Source organism: Talpa occidentalis, unplaced genomic scaffold (assembly GCF_014898055.3).
Source record: "Talpa occidentalis isolate TD23 unplaced genomic scaffold, MPIMG_talOcc4v2.1 talOcc4.5, whole genome shotgun sequence".
NCBI lineage: Eukaryota > Metazoa > Chordata > Mammalia > Eulipotyphla > Talpidae > Talpa > Talpa occidentalis.
The window spans coordinates 98935574-98960959 of NW_023604861.1; the positions used below are offsets into that span (position 1 = coordinate 98935574).

General features: G+C 44.7%; 2 protein-coding genes across 7 annotated transcripts in view; one reads left to right on the forward strand and one right to left on the reverse strand.

Annotated features, from left to right (window-relative positions):
- The window catches only part of KANSL3 (KAT8 regulatory NSL complex subunit 3), a 55024-nt gene extending 42125 nt beyond the window's left edge, over positions 1 to 12899 (reverse strand). For 5 of the 6 annotated variants that reach the window (XM_054701879.1, XM_054701877.1, XM_037527876.2 and 2 more), the window contains exons 1-3: positions 12863 to 12899; positions 11109 to 11373; positions 8527 to 8697 (exon numbers count right to left, since the gene is read on the reverse strand). In XM_054701879.1, the coding sequence (XP_054557854.1) occupies positions 8527 to 8697; positions 11109 to 11323 (386 nt within the window). In that variant the 5' untranslated portion in view covers positions 11324 to 11373; positions 12863 to 12899. Of the gene's footprint in view, positions 1 to 8526; positions 8698 to 11108; positions 11374 to 12446; positions 12629 to 12862 lie in introns of those variants that run through there. The other variant, XM_037527875.2, reaches the window with a different exon arrangement.
- A 4361-nt stretch (positions 12900 to 17260) lies between these two features.
- The window catches only part of FER1L5 (fer-1 like family member 5), a 48345-nt gene continuing 40219 nt past the window's right edge, over positions 17261 to 25386 (forward strand). The window contains 6 exon segments of the mRNA XM_054701880.1: positions 17261 to 17438; positions 20790 to 20842; positions 21399 to 21490; positions 22185 to 22293; positions 23824 to 23878; positions 24332 to 24441. Coding sequence (XP_054557855.1) covers positions 17354 to 17438; positions 20790 to 20842; positions 21399 to 21490; positions 22185 to 22293; positions 23824 to 23878; positions 24332 to 24441 — 504 coding nt within the window. The 5' untranslated portion in view covers positions 17261 to 17353.

Consider the following 25386-nt stretch of genomic DNA (forward strand, 5'->3'; position numbering starts at 1 on the left):
CATCACACCTAACACAGTGGTATGGACCTTACTAAAGACCCTCTCTATCCCACTGGCAACCTTAACTGCACTGACACTCCAACTCTGGTCAGAAGATGCCAGTTAATATTTGCTGACCAGCTCTTCCTACCATAAAAATAAAATGGTGGTTAAATTTAAGTAAATGCCAGACCTAAATGAGATCAAGATAGAATTTGAAATCAATAGGGATAAAGTAAGCAGAGCTTTGACAACCAAAAGGAAAAGAAAGTCTGGATCACTCTACACCAAAAAAAAATTTTAAAGTTAAATATCGAAAAAATAAAATTATCAAAATATTAGGAAAAATCAGTGATTTAAAAGTATCTATCTAGGGTCTCCCTTGTGACACAAGGGGTTAAGCACCACACTATGAAGTAATCTGCAGCCACTGCAGCATGAGTTCGATTCCCGGCCAAGGAGCAACCCACATGGTGAAGCAGATCTCTCCTGTCTCGCCCGCTGCTCCCCTCAGCAGTGTATTTCAGTCAATCTCCTGTTCTGCTTCCCACTCTCTCTCTGGTGAATCCTCTCACCCCACCCCCCACACCTCTGGCCTATACCCCAGTTCTTTTTTTTTTTTTTTTTTAAAGATTTATTTATTTATTTATACAAGCACTGGATACAGTCAGAAGCAAGGGAGGGTGAGAGAATTCACCAGAGCCAGAGCAGGGAACAGAATAGGCAGGCTGACGAAGAAATACACTGCTGAGGGGAGCAGCGGGCTGCAGGAGGGGTCTGCACACCATGTGGGACCCTCGCCCGGTGGCCGGGGATCAAACCAGAGCTGCAGAGGCTGTGGGCAGCTTCGCAATCCAGCGCTCAACCGCTGCGCCACCGGGGAGGCCCCTATATACCCCAGTTCTTGTATGCATAAATAAATATATTTAAAAAAAAAATAAGTGAGATCATGTCACTGTGCTCAAAGTCCTTCAGTGACCCCAGTCAGTCAGTTAAAAGCCCTGCAGTGGGCAGTCTGGACGCACTGCCTCTCCAACCTCATTATCCATGACTGCTTCTTACTTACTGAGCTTCAACCGCATTGACCCTTAACTCCCCTCCCCCTGCTCACCCCCACAGATCTCGCACACTCCTGTATCAGATAGTGGGTCCTTGTCCTCGATTCCCTCCACCTGAAACAGTAGGGGACACTTCAGGTCATTGCTCAAATGTCACCTTCTACTGAGGATTCCCCTAACTCACCTATGAAACTCCCACCCTGGGATTCCCTACCCCTTTGTCCAGCTGTATCACCACCTCACATTCTGTCCATTTTATTTATTTGTTTAGTCTGTCTCCCCCTGCTGGAACGTAAAGGCTAAGATGGTGGGGGGCGGGAGGGAGATATTGAATTTACTTAAGTACTATATTTCAGCATGTAAAACAGTACCTAACACACAGTAGGGATTTTAACATCTGCTGAATAAATACGTTCTCATTATAGTCTGAGTCCCGTGAACAGGTGAGCACAGACCCAAACTCTAACACTTCCTCTCATACTAAGCAGATGAGTACTGAGGACACTGAAACATGATTTAGACTCAACTGTACGCTAAGCCTTTTACCATATGAGGGTGGTCAAACTGCAGGGAAGCGATCTGAAACAACAATCTTAATTTCTCTAACTTTTTAACAGACTACCTTCCTTCCCATCATAGGTCATCAGTAAATATAAAGTCAGAGGACAAATTAACTTTTGTTATAACCACTGTCCTTGGAAATTAGAATAAAATCTCTAGAAAGAAGGAAAATAATGGCTCAACGTCTTTCTCTTCTATAAAATAGTCTCCACCTACCACATCTCCGGCTTTCTAATTTATCACAGTTATAATCTAGGAGAACACCTGGTAGAAGCCAGAACTCTGTCCAGCTCTACAATAAAGAACTGGATCTGTGACCTCAGTCGCCTTGACTATAAAATAGACATAGCCTAAATGATTCTCTAAGGTTCCTTCTAGCAATAAAAACTTCAAGTTAGCTGTGATTATTGATGGGGCAAAAAATATGAGAGCAGTTGAAGTCCATGATCACAGAATACTTCAGAAGCGTCCTCTAACTTCAGTAATTTCCTTTGCTACAGCTCAATCCCTTCTTAACCTCTAAAGCTTCCCACCCTTTTGAAACTCCCTTCTGGGGTACAAGAAGCAGTTTTAGATTTCCTGGAATTATCCTTTTCCTGCTAGTTCTCAAGACTTAATTCCTGTTTAATGTTGAGTCAATGCTGGGATTCAGGATCTTGGGACCAGGAAGGCTTGTAGGGACCCCAGCAGCTCTAGACCATTAGTCTACAGACTCATTTTCCTTCTCATTATTTTTTTTTTTTTAAGATTTATTTATTTATTTTACACAAGAACCAGGGTACAGGCCAGATGTGCAGGAGGGTGAGAGGATTCACCAGAGACAGAGCGGGGAACAGAACAGGCAGACTGATGAAATACACTGCTGAAGGGAGCAGCAGGCGAGACAGGAGAGGTCTGCTGTGCCATGTGGGACCCTCGCCGGCCAGCCGGGATCAAACCGGTGCTGCAGAGGCTGTGGACAGCTTCACAGCGTGGTGCTCAACCACCTGTGCCACCAGGGGAGGCCCCACCTTCTCATTACTTAAATGCACACCATACCACATGAGTTGTATCTCTCTTATGTAGAGATTCTCAGGTGGGCTTAGAGATTTGGTGATGGTGGTAATATATTCAACAAGGATATTCACACGTAGTTTGAAAAAGTTCCATGGAGATACACAATTTATTTTCATGTTAATACACCTTTTTGTTTTTAATGTCTGGTTCTACCCTATTGGTGGGCATTTAGGTTGTGTCCTTTATAACTATTATCACCAGTTACAGTGACCACTCCTCCCTTCCCCACCATATACATATACATCTACCTATGTACACACATAGTCATACAACTATCTATGGCACAAAGGCATCTGTACTATGGCACTCAAGTTTCCAGTTCCCTGAAAAGAATATGTAAAAAGAATCCATGACAACTTGAAAGTGGTACCACACTAAAAAAAAAAAAAAAGAAAATGGTACCACACTGTATCCTTACCCTCAGCAACAATGCTCACTGATAATCAAACAGGTGAAGCAACAAATACAACTTCCTTAGGTACAACAGTCTCCTGAGTTTTCTCACAGTCTATTGATCATGTTGTAAACTTTTAATTCCAAGAACACAGAATGAAGTATAATTTATTTATGAGGCACCAACAACATTTCCAAAATTATCCTGTTCTTTATTATATAACAGGATGTTTTCTCTATTTGTTTTTCTTACTCTGTATTTATTCTGAAGCCCAAAATGATGGGACCAAGGAAAATGATATGAACAAAATGAGAGAGGAACTAGAAAACTATTTGAAAATTACTATAATACACCAAAGACAGTTGAAATTAAATCTAAAAGCCACAATGTTGAGAGTCTAAAATCCCCTCAAAAGTTCTTAAGATTGTTGGTGGATATATTAACAAAGTGATTCATGAATTAAAACATGTTCTCTATATTTTGTCAGCTTCAGGGGGGCTGGAAAAGTAAGTGGGCAGAATAAAAAATGATCTAACCCAAGATTAAGGTAAAGAGCATGCAAGAGATATAATTAAAGCAAAATTTAAAAACAGGAGACAGAATTTTAAATACAAGTCTAAACAGTCAAATAGCTGATGGGAACTGTGGTGAGTCAACATAATCCCCCCACCTAAACCTATTCAATTCTTGTGAGTGCAAAAATACCTTTTCTTTATTTCTTAGATGAGATCAGAAATCTTATTTTCTCCATGCTCTGACTGAACCTGAATTATATCCTGACCTCTGGTTCATCCTATCCAAAGCAGCTAAAAAGTCACACTGGGCTGTTCCAGGGAAGTCTGATATTTTCAAAGGTATTCTTTCTCTGAGACTGTTTCAAGGGAGATCAATTTAATACCAGAATGTCTAAAGTATTTTTTTAAGCAGAATTCAAACAGAGTGAGAACACAGAGACTGAATAGGTCACACTTTTCTTATTGAGATTATAAAAATTCTTTGTTTAAACACTAGGAGAAAGGAAGGAAGGAATGAAGGGGAAAAGGAAAACAGGAAGAGAGTGAAGGAAGAAAGGGAAAATAAACAAGTCACAAATCTTAGACTCAAAATTTCAAACGTTCAACCTAAGAATAAGACAAACATACATACAATATTGAGAAGCAATTAGAGTAAATTTAGAAAAAGAGGATAGCTTTCTTTTTTTGGCTAAATTCAGAAGTTCTGGTATCTAAGTTAAGACGACCTGTTGCACAACATTAATTCTTTTATTGAAAAGTTGGAAATGTCCTAAAATCCATTTGAGCAATCATGTATTAGGAATATTTTATTAATGACTCTGAACAAGTATGCATTTGACAAACATCTGTGGAAGAAAAGCTGGCCCAACTTCTTCAGGATAACACTACTATACCAACAAATGTAAATAATTTTCAAAGGTTTCCGAGTCACAGGACTTTGGCATGGAGGGAGCCCTAAGAACATGATCTAGACCAGAGGTCGGCAAACATTTTCGATAAGGACTGGAGATATCAACTTCAGTTTGTGGGTCACATGGTGTCTGAAACAAACCGTTTGATTCTGCAGCTGTTGTGCAAAAGCAGTCAGAGACAACAAGCAGATGAAGAGGCATGACTGTGTTCTAATAAAACGTTTATTTATGGGCACTGAAATATGAAAGCTACACATCTGTTGATCTTTTTTCAACCACATAAAAGTGTAAAGACCATTCTTAAATCGTGGACCATACATAAATAAGCAATGGGCCAGATATGGTACATGAGCCAGCTTGCCAACCCTAGAAAATTAAATGAGGTTAAGGGGGATACTTAAACTATTTCATAAAATATCAGGCATTACTAGAGAAGCCAGTCAGGTGGGGCCTCATGTTGTCTACATAGAAAACTATCTAAAGCTATCAAAAGGAGCAAAAAAAGGACATTAAAAAGGGAAATTAAGTTTCTGACTCCATTGAGAGGGACATCCGTAAGCTCTCTGAGGGAAAATAACACTTTTAGGGAGCTATCCTATAGACCATGAATTCTTCATGTAGGAAACTGTAATTTTACATGATTTTATACAGGAAGAAAGGAAGCAGCAATTTAACAATCAAGTCAAAGGAAAGAATGGCAACAAGATGACTATAATCAGAGAAGAGAGAACTGCAAAGTCCAAAGAGGCTAAAGATCCAGAAGTTGGGGATGAGGTAAAAAACAGTGACTAAAAAACTAGTCAGTAAGTATCACCAAATAATGAAATTAGCTGTGTGCAATGCAAAGTGACCTACCTGAAGAGATAGTTTATAAGTCTGATGCTAATGAGAGAAGGATGCTTCTATAATCTCAGCCACTAAAACACAAATCATGTGAGAGAAACTGAACACTAATTAATCATATCAATCCCTCTGTTATAACAGAAGGATGGAGGTTCAAATGGAAAAAGATGGAAAAAAGACTTCCCTGGTGGCCTACAGATTAAGTCTAAGGGCTACCACAGAGATGGCCCACCCCAACTGTCTGAGTTAGATCCCTGGCCAGTTACCTAACCCACATGGTGCAGCAGACCTCTCCTGTCTCTTGCCTGCTGCTCCCCTCAGCAGTGTATTTCAGTAAATCTGCCTGTTCTGCTCCCCACTTTGTTCCTGGTGAATCCTCTCACCCTCCTGCCTCTGGCCTATACCCCAGTACTTCTATGCAAAGATAAATAAAAATTAAAAGAAAAAAGAAAAAGAATCTGTATTACTCTGCAGGACTTTCCTGTGAGGAAAGGTAGCTCATCCAGCTACCTGTGGAAGGAGAGGTCTCTCCACTCGCCATCCACTTCTGGAATAGAATGGCTTCCCTGACTATCCCACTGTGAATGAAGGCTCTAGCCAGGTCACCTCAGTATCTCATTTGCCTTTCAGTTATATCTCTCCTTACAAATTAAGAAACTTGGTATTCATGTGTATATTAAGTCTCTGATGGCTTTGATGAGCATAAAGGAGCCCCAAAAACCTCTTGATGATGACACTGGGTGAAATGATAAAAAAACACCATTGAGTTCTCCAACGCAGTTTGGGAAACTGCAAACTGAGGACAAGACAACAATAACACCACAAAGGGACACGTAACTGTGAGGCTACCTTGTGCGGCCATCACTAATTATTCTCTTTTTACTACCTTTATTTTTCTTATTTTTTATTTTTTAAAGATTTATCTATTTTTATTCAAGAACCGGGGTACAGGCCAGAGATGCAGAGTGAGAGGATTCACCAGAGACAGAGCAGGGAACAGAACAGACAGATGGACCGAAGTACACTGCTGAGGGGAACAGCGGGCGAGACAGGAGAGGCCTGTCCCACCATGTGGGTTTCTCCCTGGCCGGCTGGGAATCGAACTTGTGCTGCAGTGGCTGCAGATTGCTCCATAGGTTGCATCTTAACCCCTGCGCCACCAGGGAGGCCTCTTTTTTTACTCCCTTTAAAGAGGGGTGCAGTAGTCAAGAACGCTGGGCTCTGGAGTCAAATTGCTTCCTTTGAACAAATACACAATCACTTCTTAAGGTTTCTTAAACTCTGAATTGTTTAAGCAATTTTAGAAAGATATACCTTAGAGAGTTACTATGAGGATTAAAATAGATATAATATGTATGAAGCTCTTGGCACAATGCCTGGCACCTAGAAAGCACTCAGTAAGTGGCAGCTTTTTTTTATTACTACCATTGCCATTATATTTTACTGTTATTAACTGTAACAATGAAGATAAACTGTTTCGCTGAGTTCATCAACTCCTGTGGTGTTCCAGTAGTTGATGGTCATTTGTAGTTTTCCTCTTTATCTGAAGATCTACAGAACAATGGTCCTACTTGGGGCACATTAATTACAATTCAAGACCCCAAACAACTCTTCACAAGCCCTTCAACTTAGGTACAAATATGCTGCTCCTTCAATAGCTCTTACCTTGATCACACAAGCATACCTGCTCAATCTCATTCCCTGCTTCTGGCCAGACTCTAAATCATAAAATTACCTCAAACTTTCCTACTCTTCTTCCTACCAAATTAACCTTTTTTTCAATTATTATAAAATAAGAGCTCTCCAACATTATGGCAAGCTTGACACCTACTAATTCCTGATGTGAGGACTTTAACATTTCCTTATACATAGCAGATAAACACAGAGATAGTGAGCCATCAGGGAAAGGCAAATTAAAACCACATGCGGTCATTTCATTCACTAGAATGGTGACAGCAATAACTTTTTAAAAAGATAGACAGTAGCAAGTGTAGGCAAGAATGTAGAATAACTGCCAACTCTCATACATTGCTGGTGGGAATGTAAAATGGTACAGGCCCTTGGGAAGTCTGGAAGTTCCACAAAAGTTAAACATTGAGTTACTATGACCAGCAATTCCACTCCTATACATATGTGAACTGAAAAAACATCTCCACATCAAAACAAGTACACGAATGCCCACAGCAGCATTATTCATAATAGCCAAAAAGCGTTAGCAATCAAAATATCCATCAGTGGATAAATGGATAAACCAAATGCAGTATATTCTGTAACAAAGAGGAATGAATACTGACACCCACGACCATGCGAATGAACCTTGAAAACATTATGCTAAGGTCACATATCGCATGATTGTTTTTAAATGAAAACATCCAGAAAAAGCAATTTTAGAAAGCTAGAAAGTAGACTGTTGGTTGCCAGGGGCTGTTAAGGGTTGGGGAGAAATGGGAAGTAACTGTTAATGTTATTAACAGTTTCATTTTAGGGTAATGAAAATGTTCATTAAATTGACTGTGGTGGCAAATATACTAAAAGCCATTGATTGTACACCATTCAATAGGTGAACTGTATGGTATATGAATTTAATCTTCATAATTCATAAATTAGTTAAGTATCTGCCAAACGAACAACAATGACCTAAAGTACTCTAGTGAGTCCTCAGCACTAGGAATAAAACTAGCCAGCTAAGTCATGAAAATGGGCTGAAATAATCCCTCAGAACCAAAGATTGCATAGCCATTGTTAAAAGCCATTTAAATCAAACATGTTAGCTTTTCACAAGACTCCAGAACATTTTCAGTGTCCTAGTTATAGCACATAAACATAGTATCTTACAAATGTACATGTTTAATGTTTTTGTTGCTTTTTTTAATAGTGTAGGTAACTTCCATATCATTATGTATTGTATAAGCTACAGAGTTAGTCACAACTAACTTTAATTCACTTATTTATTCAATAAACATTTATTCTATTCCTACTTCATACCAGGCAATGTCCTAATTGTTAGGGATACAAGGATGGCTGAGATGGAAGCCCTGCTCTTGAGAAGCTCACTAAATAGTGAGCTGAAAGTTAGGAGAACATTCTAACTGTATGGATGCAAATGAAATAAGCTCCTAAAAAATGTATTTCAATGAAAGTGATGATTAAAAATTTACAGTGCAGTGACCATTAACCGTGTAGTGACAGTCCCCTGAGGAGCAGCCTACCTGTTCACATGCTCCTCCCAGTCCTCTGGAGGTGGAGGGGCATCAGCATCGGTCCTGGCGAAGATAACGTGGCGCTCACACTCATTCATCACGGTGCGTGCCTTCTGATTGTCGTAGAGTGGCACAGGAGTTGATGTGACTGTCTCTACATCTATTGGGACATCTGATTCACTGTAAACAGGTGAGGAAATAAATAGGACATGTAGTTTACCCAATATAGCTTAATTAACAATAACCTGATTGCCCAAAAATGTCTCTTGAATATAGCCAGCTTTAAAGTATATATGAACTCCATTATATATTCACAAGAAAATTTTGATCCAAAGTTATCTTTCCTATACTGTCTAGATTTCTGACCTCTGACATACTGGTGTTTGATCTGCTAGGAGAACACAAAATCACTTTAAGGTAAGTCTATGGCAAAAACTGACAAAAAGCAAATTTCCTTCAAAAAAGGCAAATATATTCCATAAGCAACTAGCTGATTGCTTAGATTGCTTTCTAACATAGTAGTGACAACCACATGCAACTATTTAAATATAAATTAAAGAGAATAAAATACTCAGTTCCTGAGTCATATTAGTCACAGTTCAAGTGCTCAATAGACATGTCTGGCTAGCGTCTCCCACACTGGGCAGCACATGGAACATGTCTATTAGTGCAGAAAATTCTGTTGGACAGTGCTGGTCTCAAGTTTTAAATCATTCACGCAAACTTTCCCCTTCATCAGCAATCAACCAGCAGTTAACTGCATGTTTTAAAAGCCTATGATTGCCTAATACAGATCATCTGGAATGCAGACACCTTCGCTATTAACTCACATGTGGTAAGGATCCCAGTACAAAAATAGAAATGGACATCTGAAGGGTCTTTCATATTTTAATGAAATCCTAGTGCCACGAGGATTTACTGTACCACTTTTGTCACCCAAAATACTACACCAGTCTACTAGTTGTGTACCAAACCTCACTTTAACTTTTTGAATCTTGATAATCTTACCCATTTCCAATGACTGGAATAATTACTTTATTATGAAATGAAGTGAAATATTCGCAGCTAAATGTGGTGATGGGTGAAAGAGATGATTTATCTTCTCTGGATGAGATGCTGGGCTTAGGGACTTGGGCTTATCAGCCTATAAGCACTCCTGATTTCACCATCCCAAATCTACCTTTCCACCAATATTTCCCAACTCATGTCACCACAGCTACTCAAGACAAAAATCTAAAAGTCATCTTAATTTCACCTTTGTCCTTTACCTGACTCCTCTTTCCAATCAATCACAGAAGATCCTACTGGCTCTACCTATGATATATACATCAAGGCCATCCATTTTTCTCCAAGTTATTTTAATCTCTGGGTCCCACTAATGAAATGGCCTCTTTGAAGGTTTTCCTCTATTCCAGTCCTCTACAGGATCTATCCAACAAAAATTCAAAGTGATCTTTTCAAAATACAGACCTAATCTCTAACTTAAAATCTTTCAATGGTTTCTTGGCACTCTTAGAAATAAATTTCTACATGAGCTGGTAGCCTCTGACAACTTCTCCCCAGCTCTAACTTAATCCCTATTGCAACCATCTTCCAACTACAGTGGCCTATTAAAGCATTCCTAAAACATATCCCAACAACTACTTTCAGGGTCTATATGTGAAGACAGTTTATAAGAGCAAATAATTTTCTAAGTACTGAAATGACCAAGTCCATAGAATCTTATTTTAAGAGAAATATAATGAAATATGAACAAGGAGTTTCACTGTCAGCAACAAACTATTACCTAAGTAAGAGAAGATTTCAAATTCTAGTTAAGGGCTGCTCTGGTGGCATAGGGTTGTTAAAGTCGCAGTGCTATCAAGCTATCACCAGCCACTGTGGCATGAATTCAATTCCCAGTCAGGGAGCTGACACATATGGTGCAGCAGACCTCTCCTGTCTTGCCCTCTGCTCCCCTTAGCAGTATATTTCAGTAGATCTGCCTATTCTGGTCCCAGCTCTGTCTCTGGTAAATCCTCTCACCTCCCACACCTCTGGCCTGTGCCCCAGTTCTTTTATGCATAAATATTTTTTAAAAAATCAAATAAAAGTCACTATTCTCTAACAAGTTAAGAAAGAAAGGTCTTGGGACAATGCTCCTAAATTGCAGGCAAAGTCAGGAGATGCAAAACTACCGACAGAAAAAACTTAATTGTTGCTAATGTTGGAACAGTACACTTTTGGAACAGGACACTGAATTAAAAGAATAAGTGATTCTGTATGGCAATTTTTTAAATCAACTCTTCAGTCTTTTCCTTCACCAGTTACATAATCATCTTCACATTCCTGTTTCCATTCAAATCCTATTATTTAAGTAGGAAAGGTTAGTTGTCTTCCTTTGAACACTTTGCTTTCCTAAATCATAAAATACCTTGAATACATGTGTCTACATATAGGTCTGATATCCTCCTGCTGCTTATCAGAGATGTCAGAATAAACATCCAAGCCCCCATGTGATCTTCCCCAATAAAATTCTCTCTAATGCCCACCATATGATCACTGCCCAGTCAGGGCCCATGGTAGCCTTTAAAAGAGAAGCCCAAACTCACATGGTACTTTCATGCTGCCTTCGGGGAGTAACAAAGAGCATGCGGGTGGGGCGGGCACTACTGGCATCTGGGTGGGCACTCCATGGCTTGGCATAGCTATGATCCAGAAAAACCAAGTCCAGTTCCCTTTCGTGCACTGAAAGCTGGAAGAGCAGGGAGGTGCCCATGCGTCGTGCTGAAGTTTGGAAGTCCCTCTCCCCACCCCGGTGGGCCATGTCAGTAGAGGGGCAGCAAGTCAAAGAGGTGTCTGCATGCTGGTCATCACCTGTAATGAAAAGTTTCAATTTAAGTCAATTCAAACATTCTAAATTGTCTTCTAATCTCACGTATCTAATATGCTTCTTTTGTGACCTTATCATTCATAATTGAACAGCCCTTATATATTGTAGTAGACCCTCACCCACAAAGGGAGGATTCCTGAGATTCCACATCACCACAAAAATCAAAACAAAACAAAACAAACAAACAAACAAAAAAACCAAAAACTATGATGGGCCTCCCCGGTGGCGCAGCGGTTGAGCGCTGGGTTGCGAAGCTGCCCGCAGCCTCTGCGGCGCCGGTTCGATCCCCAGCTGCTCCCCGGCCACTGGAGGAGGGTCCCACAAGGCGCGCAGACCTCTCCTGCCGCCCGCTGCTCCCCTCAGCAGTGTACTTCAGTCCTGCCTGCTCTGCTCCCCACTCTGGCTCTGTTGAATTCTCTCACCCTCCTGCGCTTCTGACTGAACCCAGTGCTTGTATAAACAAAAACTAACAAACAAACAATAAATAAATAAATAAAACATGCCTCTATTTAAAAAAAAAAAAACCAAATAAATAAATAAAACATGCCTCTATTTAAAAAAAAAAAAAAACAAAGCTATGATGCCCTGAATTCCTCATACTCAATACTCATACTCATACTCAATACTCCTCATACTCTGCAAAATTCCTTAACAGGAAAGCTAAGCGACTTCACAGTGGACAAAGGCCTCATGTGGACAAATATGAAGACTTGCTTATCCAGTACCACAATTTCCTAAGTGGGCTGGAAGGGTTTTGACAAACACGAATCAGGAAAGTTAATTCTTCCAAAGCTAAGGGTGTCCCCTGCTGCATTTTCTAAAGCTTCACAGAGCCGGCTGGGCAGCCAGAGTTTGAGCATCCCAGTAACAGCCAGCAACGTGGGCCTCAAGGAAGCTAATCCCAGCAAGCGCTCATTTCCTCGAGGTTTCTTGTTTAATGGTAAGTAACAGTTTTGCAACTACTTCATAATACTCCAGAGTATTTAACACATACACGGGAGAGGCCCTCCCCACAGCCTACTGCCCGGGCGCAGTCCCCAGGAGCGCTCTCCCTCACCCCAGGTGAAGCAGCCCCGGCAAACCGCCCGGCGCTCCAGGTACCCCGATGGGGTCTCGCCAGTGAACCTCAAAACGGCCCATCTAGTAGGCAGAGCTTAAAATTCGCGCGTAATCGCTGAAGGCGCCGGCTCGGCGAGAAGAACCGAGTTAGCCAAGGTCACCGCGAGTTCGCGACGAGGAGGAGCAGCCCAGCGCCCGCCCGCCCGCCCGGGCCGGCGGGGCTCCCGCGTCACGGCGGCCCAAGTGCCTCCCCAGACCCACACGCCCGTCCGGGTCCGGATCTCCCAGTCCCGGGCTCCAGTCCCCGGCCTCGGCATGCCCGGGGCCCCGAGGACCTCGCCAGGCCCCCTCCCGCTCCCACCCCCGCCCCGACCCCCAGGGCCCGCCACCCCGCCGGGGCCGACCTTCCCTCACCCGCAATCGTCGGGCCGCGCGCCTGGCCCGGGCCGGATCGCAGTGCGCGTGCGCGTTACCGCCTCCACGCCCCGGCGCTCCCGGAACCAAACAAAACGCGGAAACGGATCTTCCCCTGGGACGGGAGGGGCGGTGAGCGGGGAAACCCGGAAAGGATGCAACGGCGGCCACAACATCAGGAAGAGACCCCAGACCGCAGGCGGCTCGCGGAGAGGGAAAGTCAGCAGGAGTCGGGAGTTTCTGCCTCCTGCATTTGCGACTAGGAAGCTAGGGCGAAGGCGGAGGCTGGCTCCTGGGCCGTATTCTCGCTCTCGCCATTTCATTGTGCCTTTGCCTGTTACCTGGTCGGCGCTGGGAGGGGGCGTAACCGACTGTCCACCTGGGTGGGAGCTGGCTGCCCTCCGCCCCACCAGGTACTCGCTGAAAATTTGCCCTTCAGAAACACCCACAATAAAAACAAAAAAGCTGCTCCTCTCTCGGCCTTAGCACCATCTTCTTGGAAGCCTCTGCGCTATGAGAGCCGAGCGGAGAAAGAAGAGAATGCGCAGACTGAAGCTGATAAAAAAGAAAGATGAGGCAGGGGTCCAAGTAAGGTAGCAGCTGTGATAGCCGTGGAAGCCGCAGGAGCAGAAATAAAGAAAGCCAGAAGCCAGAGATGCTGGTACACATTGTTGGACCGAATGCTATACTATCTGGAACTTGTCTCGGTGGACCTAAACACCCAATACCATCTCATCACAGCGACCACCTTTGAGAGACTGTTATAGGACAGGGAGAGGGTCAGCCCAAACCCCGCAAACCTGCCTATTGTCTATTCTAAATGGGTTTTGCCATTCGCCGCATCAACACAAAACATATGAGACTTTAATGGGAAGGAACTTTAATAAAAACTAGGAAACAATACAGGTAAGGCAAAGAGCCTAGTTTCTAAATGAAGCACCCAAAGTTACCCGTCCCCTCGTGGGTAAAACTTCATCCATATGGGATCGGCCCAGAGCAAGGCCCCAAAGCCTGCTACAAGTCTAAAGCATCTTCCAGTGGGGACCCACAGAAAAGGGTCACAAACAACCGGACTAGCCCGGAAGGAAAAGAGCAAAATCAACATCAAGATAAAAGCTGCCATTGTCACCTCCCCACGGGTCTCACCCACATCTGTGTCACCCCGTCCACGACCAAAAGACAAGCGCAGCTTCTTCACGTGTCTCTAGGCTCCATGTGCCTCCTCCAGGTCTCCTGGCTTCATCCTGCTTCCTTTTTTCCTCAGTCTCTTCTCCAGCTTCTCCTCTTCCTGCTCAGCTCCACCCTCCCTTGGGTGGGGCAGGGAACCTGGAACCTCCCCCTTTCCTGGGGACCACCCTGTTACAAGACCACCTTTGAGAGACCCATCTTGCTCGCACCAAAGGAATGCCTTTTTGTCTTTTGCCCTGGACCTCTGTGTGTGACCTTCTGGACCTTCTAAGTCATGGCTTAATGTAACACGGGTACAATAAATCATCCCTTCTGCTATCTTAGCTAAAGCAAAAACAAACAAACAAACAAACAAATAAATACAGGATATTTTGAGTCTAAACTTCTTTTTAAAAAATTAAGTCTATTTGGGCCTCCCTGTGTGCAAGGGATTAAGCACTGCACTATGAAGCAATCCGCAGCCTCTGCAGCAAGAGTTCGATCCCTGGCCAGCCAGGGAGCAACCCACATGGAGCAGCAGACCTCTCCTGTCTTGCCCGCTGCTCCCCTCAGCAGTGTACTTCGGTCAGTCTGCCTGTTCTGCTCCCCACTCTGTCTCTGGTGAATCCTCTCACCCCCTGCATCTCTGGCCTGTACCCCAGCTCTTGTATGCGTAAATAAATCTTAAAAAAAAAAATTAAGTCTATTAAAAATAATTAAAGGAAAAAAAAGATCTGCCCAAAACTTGCCTGAGTGCTGAAATACAGAGGCCAATCAGACCACAGATCTGCCCATGAGAGACCACTGTGTCCTTTCAATGCTACATGTGCAGATACTTCACTAGGAGTCTTTCCTTCCATGACACCATCCAACCCACTCCTAGGGAAATTTTTCTTCTTCTAAAACAGGCTGGTGTCCTTCATGTTAATTACCACCTTGAAATCTAGTAGTGTTCTTGCCAGATACAGTGCATTACCCTTTCCATTTTCTCAGCAGCCTAGTGAAGTATCTGCACATGTAGCATTGAAAGGACACAGTGGTCTTGCTGGGGTCAGAAAGCCAAGGAGTTAAGCTCTAGAATTGGTACTCCCACCCCCAAGTAGTCTGGGCTCTACTTTGAAGGGGAAGGCCTCCCCTTTATTCCCTTAACTCTCATGGACAAAAAGACACTACTGAATGGGCAAAAATATATCTGCACACCATACATCCAAAAGAAACTCATATCCAAGATCCACAAAGAACTCATACAACTCAACAAGAACAAAAAATTCACCACAATCAAAAAAATGGGCTGAAGAACTAAACAGGCATTTCTTCAAAGAAGACATTCAGATGGCCAACAGGCACATGAGAAAATGCTCATCATCACTTATCATCCAGGAAATGCACATCAAAACCACAAATAGATACCACCTGTGAGTATAGGCCACATCAAAAACACCAAAAGCAAGAAGTGCTGGTGAGGATGTGGAGAAAAAGGGCTTACACTGTTGGTGGGAATGTAGATAGGTCCAACCCCTGTGGAAAATTTTATGGAGGTTTTTCAAAAGGTTAAAAATGGATCTACCATATGATCCAGCAATTCCATTCCTAGGTATCTTCTGGAAGAATACTACAACACTAATTTGAGAGGAGCTATGCACTCCTATTGTAACAGAGTAGTCCCCAGGAAAAGGGAAAGTTCCAGGTTCCCTGCCCCACCCAGAGGAGGGTGGAGCTAAGGAGAAAAGAAAAAGCTGGAGAAGAGACTGGAAAAAGGAGGAAACACTATGTTCATTGCAGCACTATTTGGAAACTACCCAGGCACCCAAAAACAGGTAAATGGATCAGGAAGATGTGGTGTATATACACAATGGAATACCACCACAGGAGTTTATATAAGATAAACTCTTGCCATTTGTGACAACATGGATGGAGGTGTAGGAGATTATGCTAAGCAACATAAGAAGATATGGAAAAACAAGACAAAAGGTGACCTAATGCCAAACTATCAATAATAGCAAACCCTACAAATCTGACAGTGGATCTGAGGCCAGGAGGGAAGAGAACGGAGAGGACAGTGGTGGGGGGCTGTGGGTGCTTGGGTGGTGGATGAGGTGTGGTAACAACACCTGAAGGCAGAGAGCCTATACCTCTGAAGCACAACATCATCAACCAATGTCACCAAAATAAAACAAAACAAGCTTGATAACAGTAAAAACAAACAAAACCCTTTCATTTTGTGCAACGTCTTGCAGAGCCTTTCTACTTGCTAAATGGGATGCTTCCAGCTTCCTGAATTACTTTAAAAAGTTAATGAAGGGCCTCCCTGGTGGCACAGCAGTTGAGCTCTGGGTTGCGAAGCTGCCGCAGCCTCTGCAGCACTGGTTCGATCCCCGGCCACCGGGCTAGGGTCCCACATGGCGCTCAGACCTCTCCTGCCATCCGCTGCTCCCCTCAGCAGTGTATTTCGTCGGTCTGCCTGTTCTGTTCCTCGCTGTGGGTCTGGTGAATACTCTCACCCTCCTGCGCTTCTGACTGTACCCAGTGCTTGTATAAATAAATAAATAATAAATAAATATTTTAAAAAGTTAATGAAATCTTGTGGGCCTCCCCGGTGGCACAGTAGGTTGAGCGCAGCGCTGTGAAGCTGTCCACAGCCTCTGCAGGGCCTGTTCGATTCCCGGCCGGCCAGGGAGAATCCCACATTGTGAGGCAGACCTCTCCTGTCTCGCCCACTGCTCCCCTCAGCAGTGTATTTCGTCAGTCTGCCTGTTCTGCTCCCTGCTCTGTCTCTGGTGAATCCTCTCACCCTCCCACTACTCTGGCCTGTACCCCAGCTCTTGTATAAAATAAATAAATAAATAAATATATTTTTTTTAAAGTTAATGAAATCTTTAAAAGTAAAAAAGAAAGATAAGCTGTCAGGAAGGTCTTCTTTAAAGTCTGCTGCAGCAGAAAACAATAGCAGCACCATGATCATGCATCCAAGTTCTTGGTCTTTGAATGCCACACATCTTTTAGAATTTGTAGTCAGCTTGCTGTGGAAGTGTTTGCTTAACTAACATACATTTTAAAAATACCTAATAATTGTCACACTAACCATTGGATAAGATGTAGTTTCTTCCCACAACGTTCAACCCTAAAGCAGTAGAAGCCTTAATGCACACAAAGGACCCCCTAAATTCCTCTTCAGAACCAAGAACAACTGCCTTTGTGACAGTGACTCTCTTGCTAGGCAACACACACAGGACTCTGCTGGGCCCTGTGAATAAGGAGAAACCCTGGGCCCAGGTGCTCCAGGAAGGAAGTGGCGCTTCAGAGGGACAGAGGAAGGAGGTCGAGATGCTGCGGCTGGTTGTAGAGTCAGCCAACATTGAACCTCCCAAAAGCCCCCCACCCCAACTCTGCATGTCCATCTACTTCAGAGGTGAGAGGCAGGGTCCTGGGTGGCAGAGAGGAGCTCCAAGGAGCAGTAGACTTTTGGGGGAGAATAGATTTATAGTTGTCTTACTACGTAAAAGATGCCCCATGTGACAAAAAGGCGAGGTAGACACCATCCACTTCTTTCAAAACTTTTCACCTCTGTTGATACTCTTTTATTATGGTGCCTCTGCCTCCTATTTCTCCCATGGGATGGCTATGAGAAAAAGAGAAGATTAATATTTCTTGAGCTTCTTCTATGAACTAAGACTGTGCCCCAAACTGAGGTTTAAAGAAAAAGATTACCTACTTCATAGGATTGTGTAAGGATTTAATATTTATTTATTTTTATTAAAGATTTATTTTTATTTATTTATACAAGCACTGGGTACAGTCAGAAGCACGGGAGGGTGAGAGAATTCACCAGAGCCAGAGCAGGGAGCAGAACAGATAGAAGGACTCAAGTACGCTGCTAAGGGGAGCAGCGGGCAGCAGGAGAGGTCTGTGCGCCATGTGGGACCCTCCTCTGGTGGCCGGGGAGCAGCCGGGGATCGAACCGGTGCTGCAGAGGCTGCAGGCAGCTTCACAACCCAGCGCTCAACCGCTGCACCACTGGGGGGGCCCAATATTTATTTATTTTTAAAGATTTATTTATGCATACAAGAACTGGGGTACCGGGCAGAGGTGTGGGGGGGATGAGAGGATTCACCAGAGACAGAGTGGGGAACAGAACAGGAAGATTGACTGAAATATACTGCTGAGGGGAACAGTGGGCGAGTCAGGAGAGGTCTGCTGCGCCATGTGGGTGGCTCCTTGGCCAGGGATTGAACTCGTGCTGCGGTGGCTGCGTGGTAACTTCATAGGTTATGTCTTAACCCTTTGTGCCACCCTTTGTATCCTTTGTGCACAAGTTCTAATAATAACTGCTCAGTAATCTGACTTGCTTTTACAACCAACAAAAACCTTTTCATAGACATGGAGTTTCGCTCTTCACAATTTTGTGAGATAAGTTTTCAAATCTCCATTTCCATAGATAAGGCAAGATGTCCCCAAAAAGTCTAAGAAAGGAGATTTGAGAGAATGGAAGAGATGAAGCACATCTACATAACAAATTGCTGAGGGCAAAAGGGGAGTAAGGGAAAGGCAAACGAACTGTTGGTGGAGGAGTATGTGGGCAAATGGAGAAGTGCCGGGAGAAAGAAAATTGGGACCAAGAGTAAAGAAGGACACGGGATTTCTATAAGAAACAGGAGTAAAGAGTGACATTCCTGGGGCCTCCCCAGTGGCGCAGCGGGTTGAGCGCAGCGCTGTGAAGCTGTCCGCGGCCTCTGCAGCACAGGTTTGATCCCTGGCCGGCCAGTGAGCAACCCACATGGAGGGACAGACCTCTCCTGTCTCGCCCACTGCTCCCCTTGTTAGGGGGGAAAGGATGTCCTAAGCTAATTCCATGCAGGCTTTGTGGACTCCACCCCCACCCCAGGCCAAAGCCATCAGGACTTTGGGAAAGACAAATCCCATCACCACCAAAGGGAAGGTGGCTGGGACCTGAGGGTGGAGTTAAGCAGCCAGGTTGGGTATAAAAACCAGACATGTGGGCCTTGGGGGGCTCGCTCTCTCTCGCTCACCTCCTGGCTTCACGGCTCCTGGCTCGCGGCCAGCTCTCAGAGTGTCATTTTGGGATGCCTGATCGGCGGATCGGGTAGGACTCATTTAAAACTGTCTCCCACTTTTCTCCCTGAGCTGTACATTTCCTCATTTGCCCTTCCCTTGTAAATAAACCTTTTATTAACCTTCCGCGTGTGCCTGCAGTAGAGCATTGATAAGTCCTTTTAAGCGCGTTTGTGAGGACCCAGAGTCAGGCACCCCGTTTTGTGTCGGGGCTGCCCTGTAACACCCTCAGCAGTGTGTTTTGGTCCGTCTGCCTGTTCTGCTCCCCACTCTGTCTCTGGTGAATTCTCTCACCCTCCTGTGCCTCTGGCCTATATCCCAGCTCTTGCATTAAAAAACAAACAAAAAAAACTTAAAAAAAAGAAAAAAGAATGACATTCCTTGCTTTTTGTCCTGGTCTGAAAAACTACTTGCTGAACACGGCAACACTCGGGTTAGACACTTGATACTTGAGCTCACAGTGAAGGGTATTTGTTGCTGGAGGTGTAGTGGATGCTCAAGGGAGTCTTCGTCTCACTGACTAGCTGCATGAGAGCAGGGAGCAGCTGCTCCTCTTCTTTATCTTGAGGTTCTGTCTCTGCACTTTGCGGGCGCTGTTTCCCTCCCTCTAGTCGCCTGTTACAAAGATGCCTAAAACCACAAATCCCCTTTTTGCCAGTAGATTTTCCTATAAATTCTTATAACTGAGTATTTGTTTGTTATTTTTAATTTCTCATCCACCTGTCTTCCCAGCCCCTCTCCCTCTGTAGACCATTACTCTGCACCCCTTCCTGATACTCAACCCAAATACTCTTTCTTTCTTTGGGAAGAATCTCAATGTATTCTAGGGGTTCTTTGCAGGGCTATAGACTGTCCTTTGTTAAAGATATTTCTGAAGAACAGGAATTTTACTGCATGAAGAGGCTTCTACAATTAAAGATGTTTCGGGATGTCTTAGAGTGTGTGGGGCTTAGCTCTGGTAATAAATAAACCCTTAAATCTTAGTAACTCAGTACAAATTTACCTCTTCTCACGTCAAGACCTGTCAGATAGCCCTCCCTGAGCAGCTCCTCCTAATAGTTTAGGGACTGGCTCCTTGCTGCCTGTGGCTGCAGAATCACCCTGGCACCACCCGGCCTGCAGATATTGAGAGTAGATGTGGGGAGTGGAGAGAAGGGAATAGAGAATCTCATGGGAGATTTTAGGAGCTAGGCCTGGCAGTGGCTAATAACCCCTCCATGCCCCACTGGGCAGAACAAGTCACATGGCTCCACCTGCCTGCAAGATGGCTAGAACTGTATCAGGGAAGAAAATGAGGCTCTGCAGACTTCTCCTGTCTCTCCCGCTGCTCCCCGAAGCAGTATATTTTAGTCAATCCGCCTGTTCTGCTCCCCAGTCTGTGTCTGGTGAATCCACTCACCTCCGCCTCCCCCGCAACCCTGCACCTCTGGCCTATACCCCAGTTCTTGTATGCATAAATAAATAAAAATAAATATTTTTTAAAATAAAATAAAATAAAATGAACATGTAACATTTCCTGTCATGTGAGGTGATGTTCCTATAAAAAGTGAGACATTTTGTAATCCCCAGAGTCAGAACGAATCAGTGTCATATCGTACCTGTTAATGCACACTTGAAGTTTTCTTGGAGTTTGAAACTAGACTTTGAAATACTTCCCTGTGACAATGCCAGTTCCCTGCTGTCTTTGCAGATTTCAAGAAGAGAACCCAAGAGATGGAAGGGAACAACCCTATATGGAATGAGGTAAAACACATGAGGGCAAGTCCAGATGAGACAATGACAACTGCAATAACAAGGTTGGGTCCAGGCCATGCTCAGAAATCCAGGGAGAGGAAGACAGGTGGCTCACTAGCTTTTCCCAAGTCTGGGGCATCTTGGGCTGAGCCTATAAGGCCTTGCAGGTCACATCTTCCCATTGCTGTGTTGGTCCATCTGGGGATGGACAATGGTACTGCCATTGTTCAACCTGGCCATCCTGATGTTTCCAGAAGCCTGAAGCAAAGACAAGTTTCCCTATGCAGGATCCTTCTCATTTTCATCCATCCATGTCCCCCAACTCAAACCCTCAGTTATGAACATACTCAAAATACTGCAATTCAATCCGCAGAAGCCCAGGTAGGATGTCTGGCACTTTGGTGAAAAGTAGCAAATGTCATCCTCTCAGGAAATCAGACTGAAGGGGAGTTCCTCAATTTCAGGGAGATAGCATCATCCTGTTCCCTACACCTTTTCCCACTTCCTAGAAAGATGGGAAGGGGAGAGTGGAAGAAGGATACAGACTTCTTTGTGCCTCCCACAGACCCTGATCTGGCACCTCTGGAACTGGCCCCTGGAGAATGACGATTACCTGCAAGTCATCCTTCGGGACATGAACGCAACAAAGAAAGAAAGGTGGGTGTGGGTGAGACAGAGGGTGTCTGGCTCTGACCAAAGCTACAGCAGATGTAGCACTTTCTAACTTGAATTCATAACTCACTCAGCTGCAAGGACCAGAACCCACTCCACACTGCAAACACACACACAAATGGGAGATTTGCAGAAGAGCAGCAACGGTAGGAGAGCAGACCCAATAGAACTAATAGAACTAGGAACCTGTGAACCTAGGAGCAGTTCTGTCTCTTCTGAAACTATAGGATCTCAAATCTCTACTTCTTTCCACCCAGCCCTGGCTTCCTATCATGAGCTCATTTTAGTGCCAACTGAGATGACATCCCACTGAGACCTACAGGCATGATGGCCTCCCTGGACAGAGCAATGGACTGGCCCAGTTTCAGTCAGGTGTCTACTCCCCAGCCAATCACTTCCCAATCAGGAGAAGAATTGAAGCAGAGTTGCTGGAAAGCATACAGGAAGGCCAGAGTCTAGGGCACCCACACTGCTCAGGGAGCCCCAACACCAATTCCCAGAGATTTGAGAGTCCTGCGCCCTCTGGTGGAGACTCTGCCTCATTGCGTCCTCCTTGTCCCCCACAAGGACAACACAGCCTTTTCCAGGGAAAAACATCTCTAGATAAAGCCATACTTGGGACAGAGAAGGACACACTTCCCCTGGCTCAGGATCTCACATCTGCTCCTCATCTCCCCAGGTTCATTGGGTTGGCCACAATACCGCTCAAACCCTTGGTAAGTAAACCAAGTAGAGTCCTTTTTGTGAAGAACCTGAAGTTGCTTGACCGCTCCAGGATGCCTACCGCTGTGAGTCAGGCCCCAGGAAGGATTGCTCCGCCATCATCTCCCTAACTTTTCCACTCGACCATCCACTCATCCATCCACCCTTTACCCTTCCATTTACCTTTTTAGATTGATTATTCACCCATGGGGTGTCAGCCCACCCGTGGGCTGGGCCTGGGCTACAAAAGTAAATGAAGCCTCCCATCTATTAAAGTAGGCACCACTCCCAGTGAGAACACTCCGGCTCATACACAGGGGTCGGTAAATGAAAATCCCACTTGGGAGGTAATGGGAGCCTTTACAGGGGAGGTGATTAAGACATGAGGAAACAAACAAGGAACCAGCCAAATGAAAATAGGCAAAAGCTATTTATTTATTCAGAGCTTTCTATTTAGAGAAGGAGTCAGCCACCATCACTTGTATTTTGCCAGAAACTCAAAGACAGGAAGGGGACAGAGTTATAGTAGGAAAAAGAAAGGTTGCAGGCACGTCCTGATTACAGGACACTGGCGTGGGAAAGCTGTAGGTGGGCCAAATAGAAGCCGGGCATCCTCTGCAGTTGATCACGGGTCCACACTTTCTCTGCTTGGTTCTAAACTGGAAGTGGGGACAAAAATTAGAAAAGCTGTTAGTTATGAAATCCTAGCCATTTTGGACTGATTATTATTGTTTAGCTTCCTGGATTATTGCTAGACATAGTGGTCTGACTTCCTACAAGTTTGGTTTGTAGCAGGCTGGTTTCTGGGACTGGTTACTCCAGCTGTTGGGTTAATTTCCTGAGTTGATTGCTGTAGATTGTGACTCAGGGTTCAATTTTCATATGCAGTCTGATCATTGTCCATTTGTATATTTGGTTCTCAGAAAAATCTTGAGGGGTATGAGTTTGCCCACTGGACAGGAAAGGAAGACAATCCCAGGCAGGGATGTAAGGTGCTTGTGGGAAGGCTGGGGAAAAAAAGACAGCACAGCAGGCTGAGGTGGGGGTGGGCTGCCCATGAAGGTGATGTAGGGTGGGGGGAGGGAAGGGTTTCTAAAAGGGGAAACGGTTGAGACTGGGTGGCAGGCCAAAGCCCTTTTGAAGGGCCTGTGGTCTGTACTGGTTAGCTGTGACTTTATGCTGATGGTTTAGGCACCTGAGGAGTGTCTAGGGGGCAATTCTTGTGCTGTTCTAGAGGATGGATGGACACTGAAGCAGGAGGTCAGTTAAGAGATATTTGCAGTTCCCACAGGAGTCCTGAGACAGCGGGCTAGAAGAGCTGTTAGCACCAGTGGTTCTAAACTGGTCCCAAGTCACCTCCTTTCTTCCCTACCCTGTTGCATCCCTTCTGTTGCCACCACTGCCATATGCTTCCTCTATTCTGCACATCCCCTCTTCTATAATCCATTGCTCTCTCCCCACCAGTTTATGACTTCCCTCCATCCCAGACCCTCATGGAGTGGCCCTGTATCATGACCAGCATTGCTCTGCCCAGGAAGACTGGGCATGAACTGATGTTGTGACCCGGCCAAGGACCACAAGGTCTGGCCTACAGCTTTCCTACCTTTGCCTTGCAGTGCACTGTCAACCTACAGGTGACCCAAATGACCAAGCATGATATTAAGAAGATAGGTATGTCCTTCCAAGGGGCTTAGCCCTGCCCTTCCCCAAGTATAGATGGATGGGTTCTTAGAGACAACTGAGACCCATCTCTTGAGGCCTACACAGGACTGTGACCAGGTTTAGGGTCTAGAGAACAGAATTTCAAACACTTGGCTGAGTCCATCTGTCATATAATATGTCCAGTTGTCATCTTCTGACAATGGATTTCAAAGGAGGCATCATGGTCACTTTCAAGAACCCCAATATGTGGAGAGTGGGGCTCAGGGATTCATAGTTACTGAGAGAGACCCATGGGAGAGACCCATGAAATATTCTGGGGAGAATGTGTAATCCCATTTGAACTTTTAGCTATGTTTTTAGTCAGGAGCTGGTCACTAGGGATATAACAATGAAATGGGAGAAATGCTTCAAAATCTCCTGAGCCCCTGCCTCTATGAACCCACCTGGACTGTGTATCCCCAGGGAAAGAAGATCAGCTGGGCATAAGTGAATTAGTGGCGGCCAGACAGAAATTGATGGCCCCCACGTCCACTGTGCCCAAGGCTCTGTCCTCAAGACCTCAGCATTTTCAGGTAAGGACCTTCCAGGTTGAAAGCCACATGAACCCTCACTGTGTTCCCAGGCCATTCCTTCCTTTCCACAAAGTCAATATACAGGGTTGAAGCTTCAGACTACTTACAAGTCCTCAGTTCCTTGCCACATGCCCTAGTCCTCCAGAGCCATTCTGGGGAACTTGGGAATGTAGCTAAAGCTTGATACAGTTCCACTGAGGAAGCACTGTTGGCTATGCACCAGCAGGCTCTGGAAGATGCTAGGAAGTAGAGAAGGCCTGGCCCCTGCCCTATAGGAGATCTTGGCATTGTTGGCAACACCAGGCTACATGCAAGGTGAAACTAGCCACACAGGAGAGGCTGAAGAGAGTTTGGGGGATCTGTGGGATGGTCCATGGGTTCAACTGTGAGTTCTGGAAACCCCACCCCATGGCTAACCAACTTCCCTGTGCTATCTAGCCTGACCTAATATTTCTGCTAAGGTTTTGCTGCCACTTGTTCAGGAGACTGGGGGCCATCATTGATTACCTCCCCTCTTCACCTCACCCTTGCATCCAGTCATTGGTCAAGTCCTAGGTTATAATACCACCTGACTATACCCACATCTTCATTGCCACTTCTGTTCCCTGGCCTGAGCTACCTCTCCATTGCCTCCTTGGGCCACCTCAGTAGCTAGACCCCTCCCAAACACCTGTCCATTCTTTTGTCAAAGTGGTCTTTCAAAAACATCATTTTCATCATGCCATGCATCTGCTGTAAAATATCCTTAAACATGAGGATACCCCAGTGTCCTCAAGACTAAATCCAAGTCCTTATATGATGGTTTTTCCCAGGCCCCTTATAACTCAAGCCTTCCCCAGCCAAGCTCCCCCATACCAGCAGCCAAGATAACTAGCAGTCCCCATTCTCAAGCCTGCTGTCTGATCACCAGGCCTTTGCACATCAGTAGCCTTTGGAATACCTTCC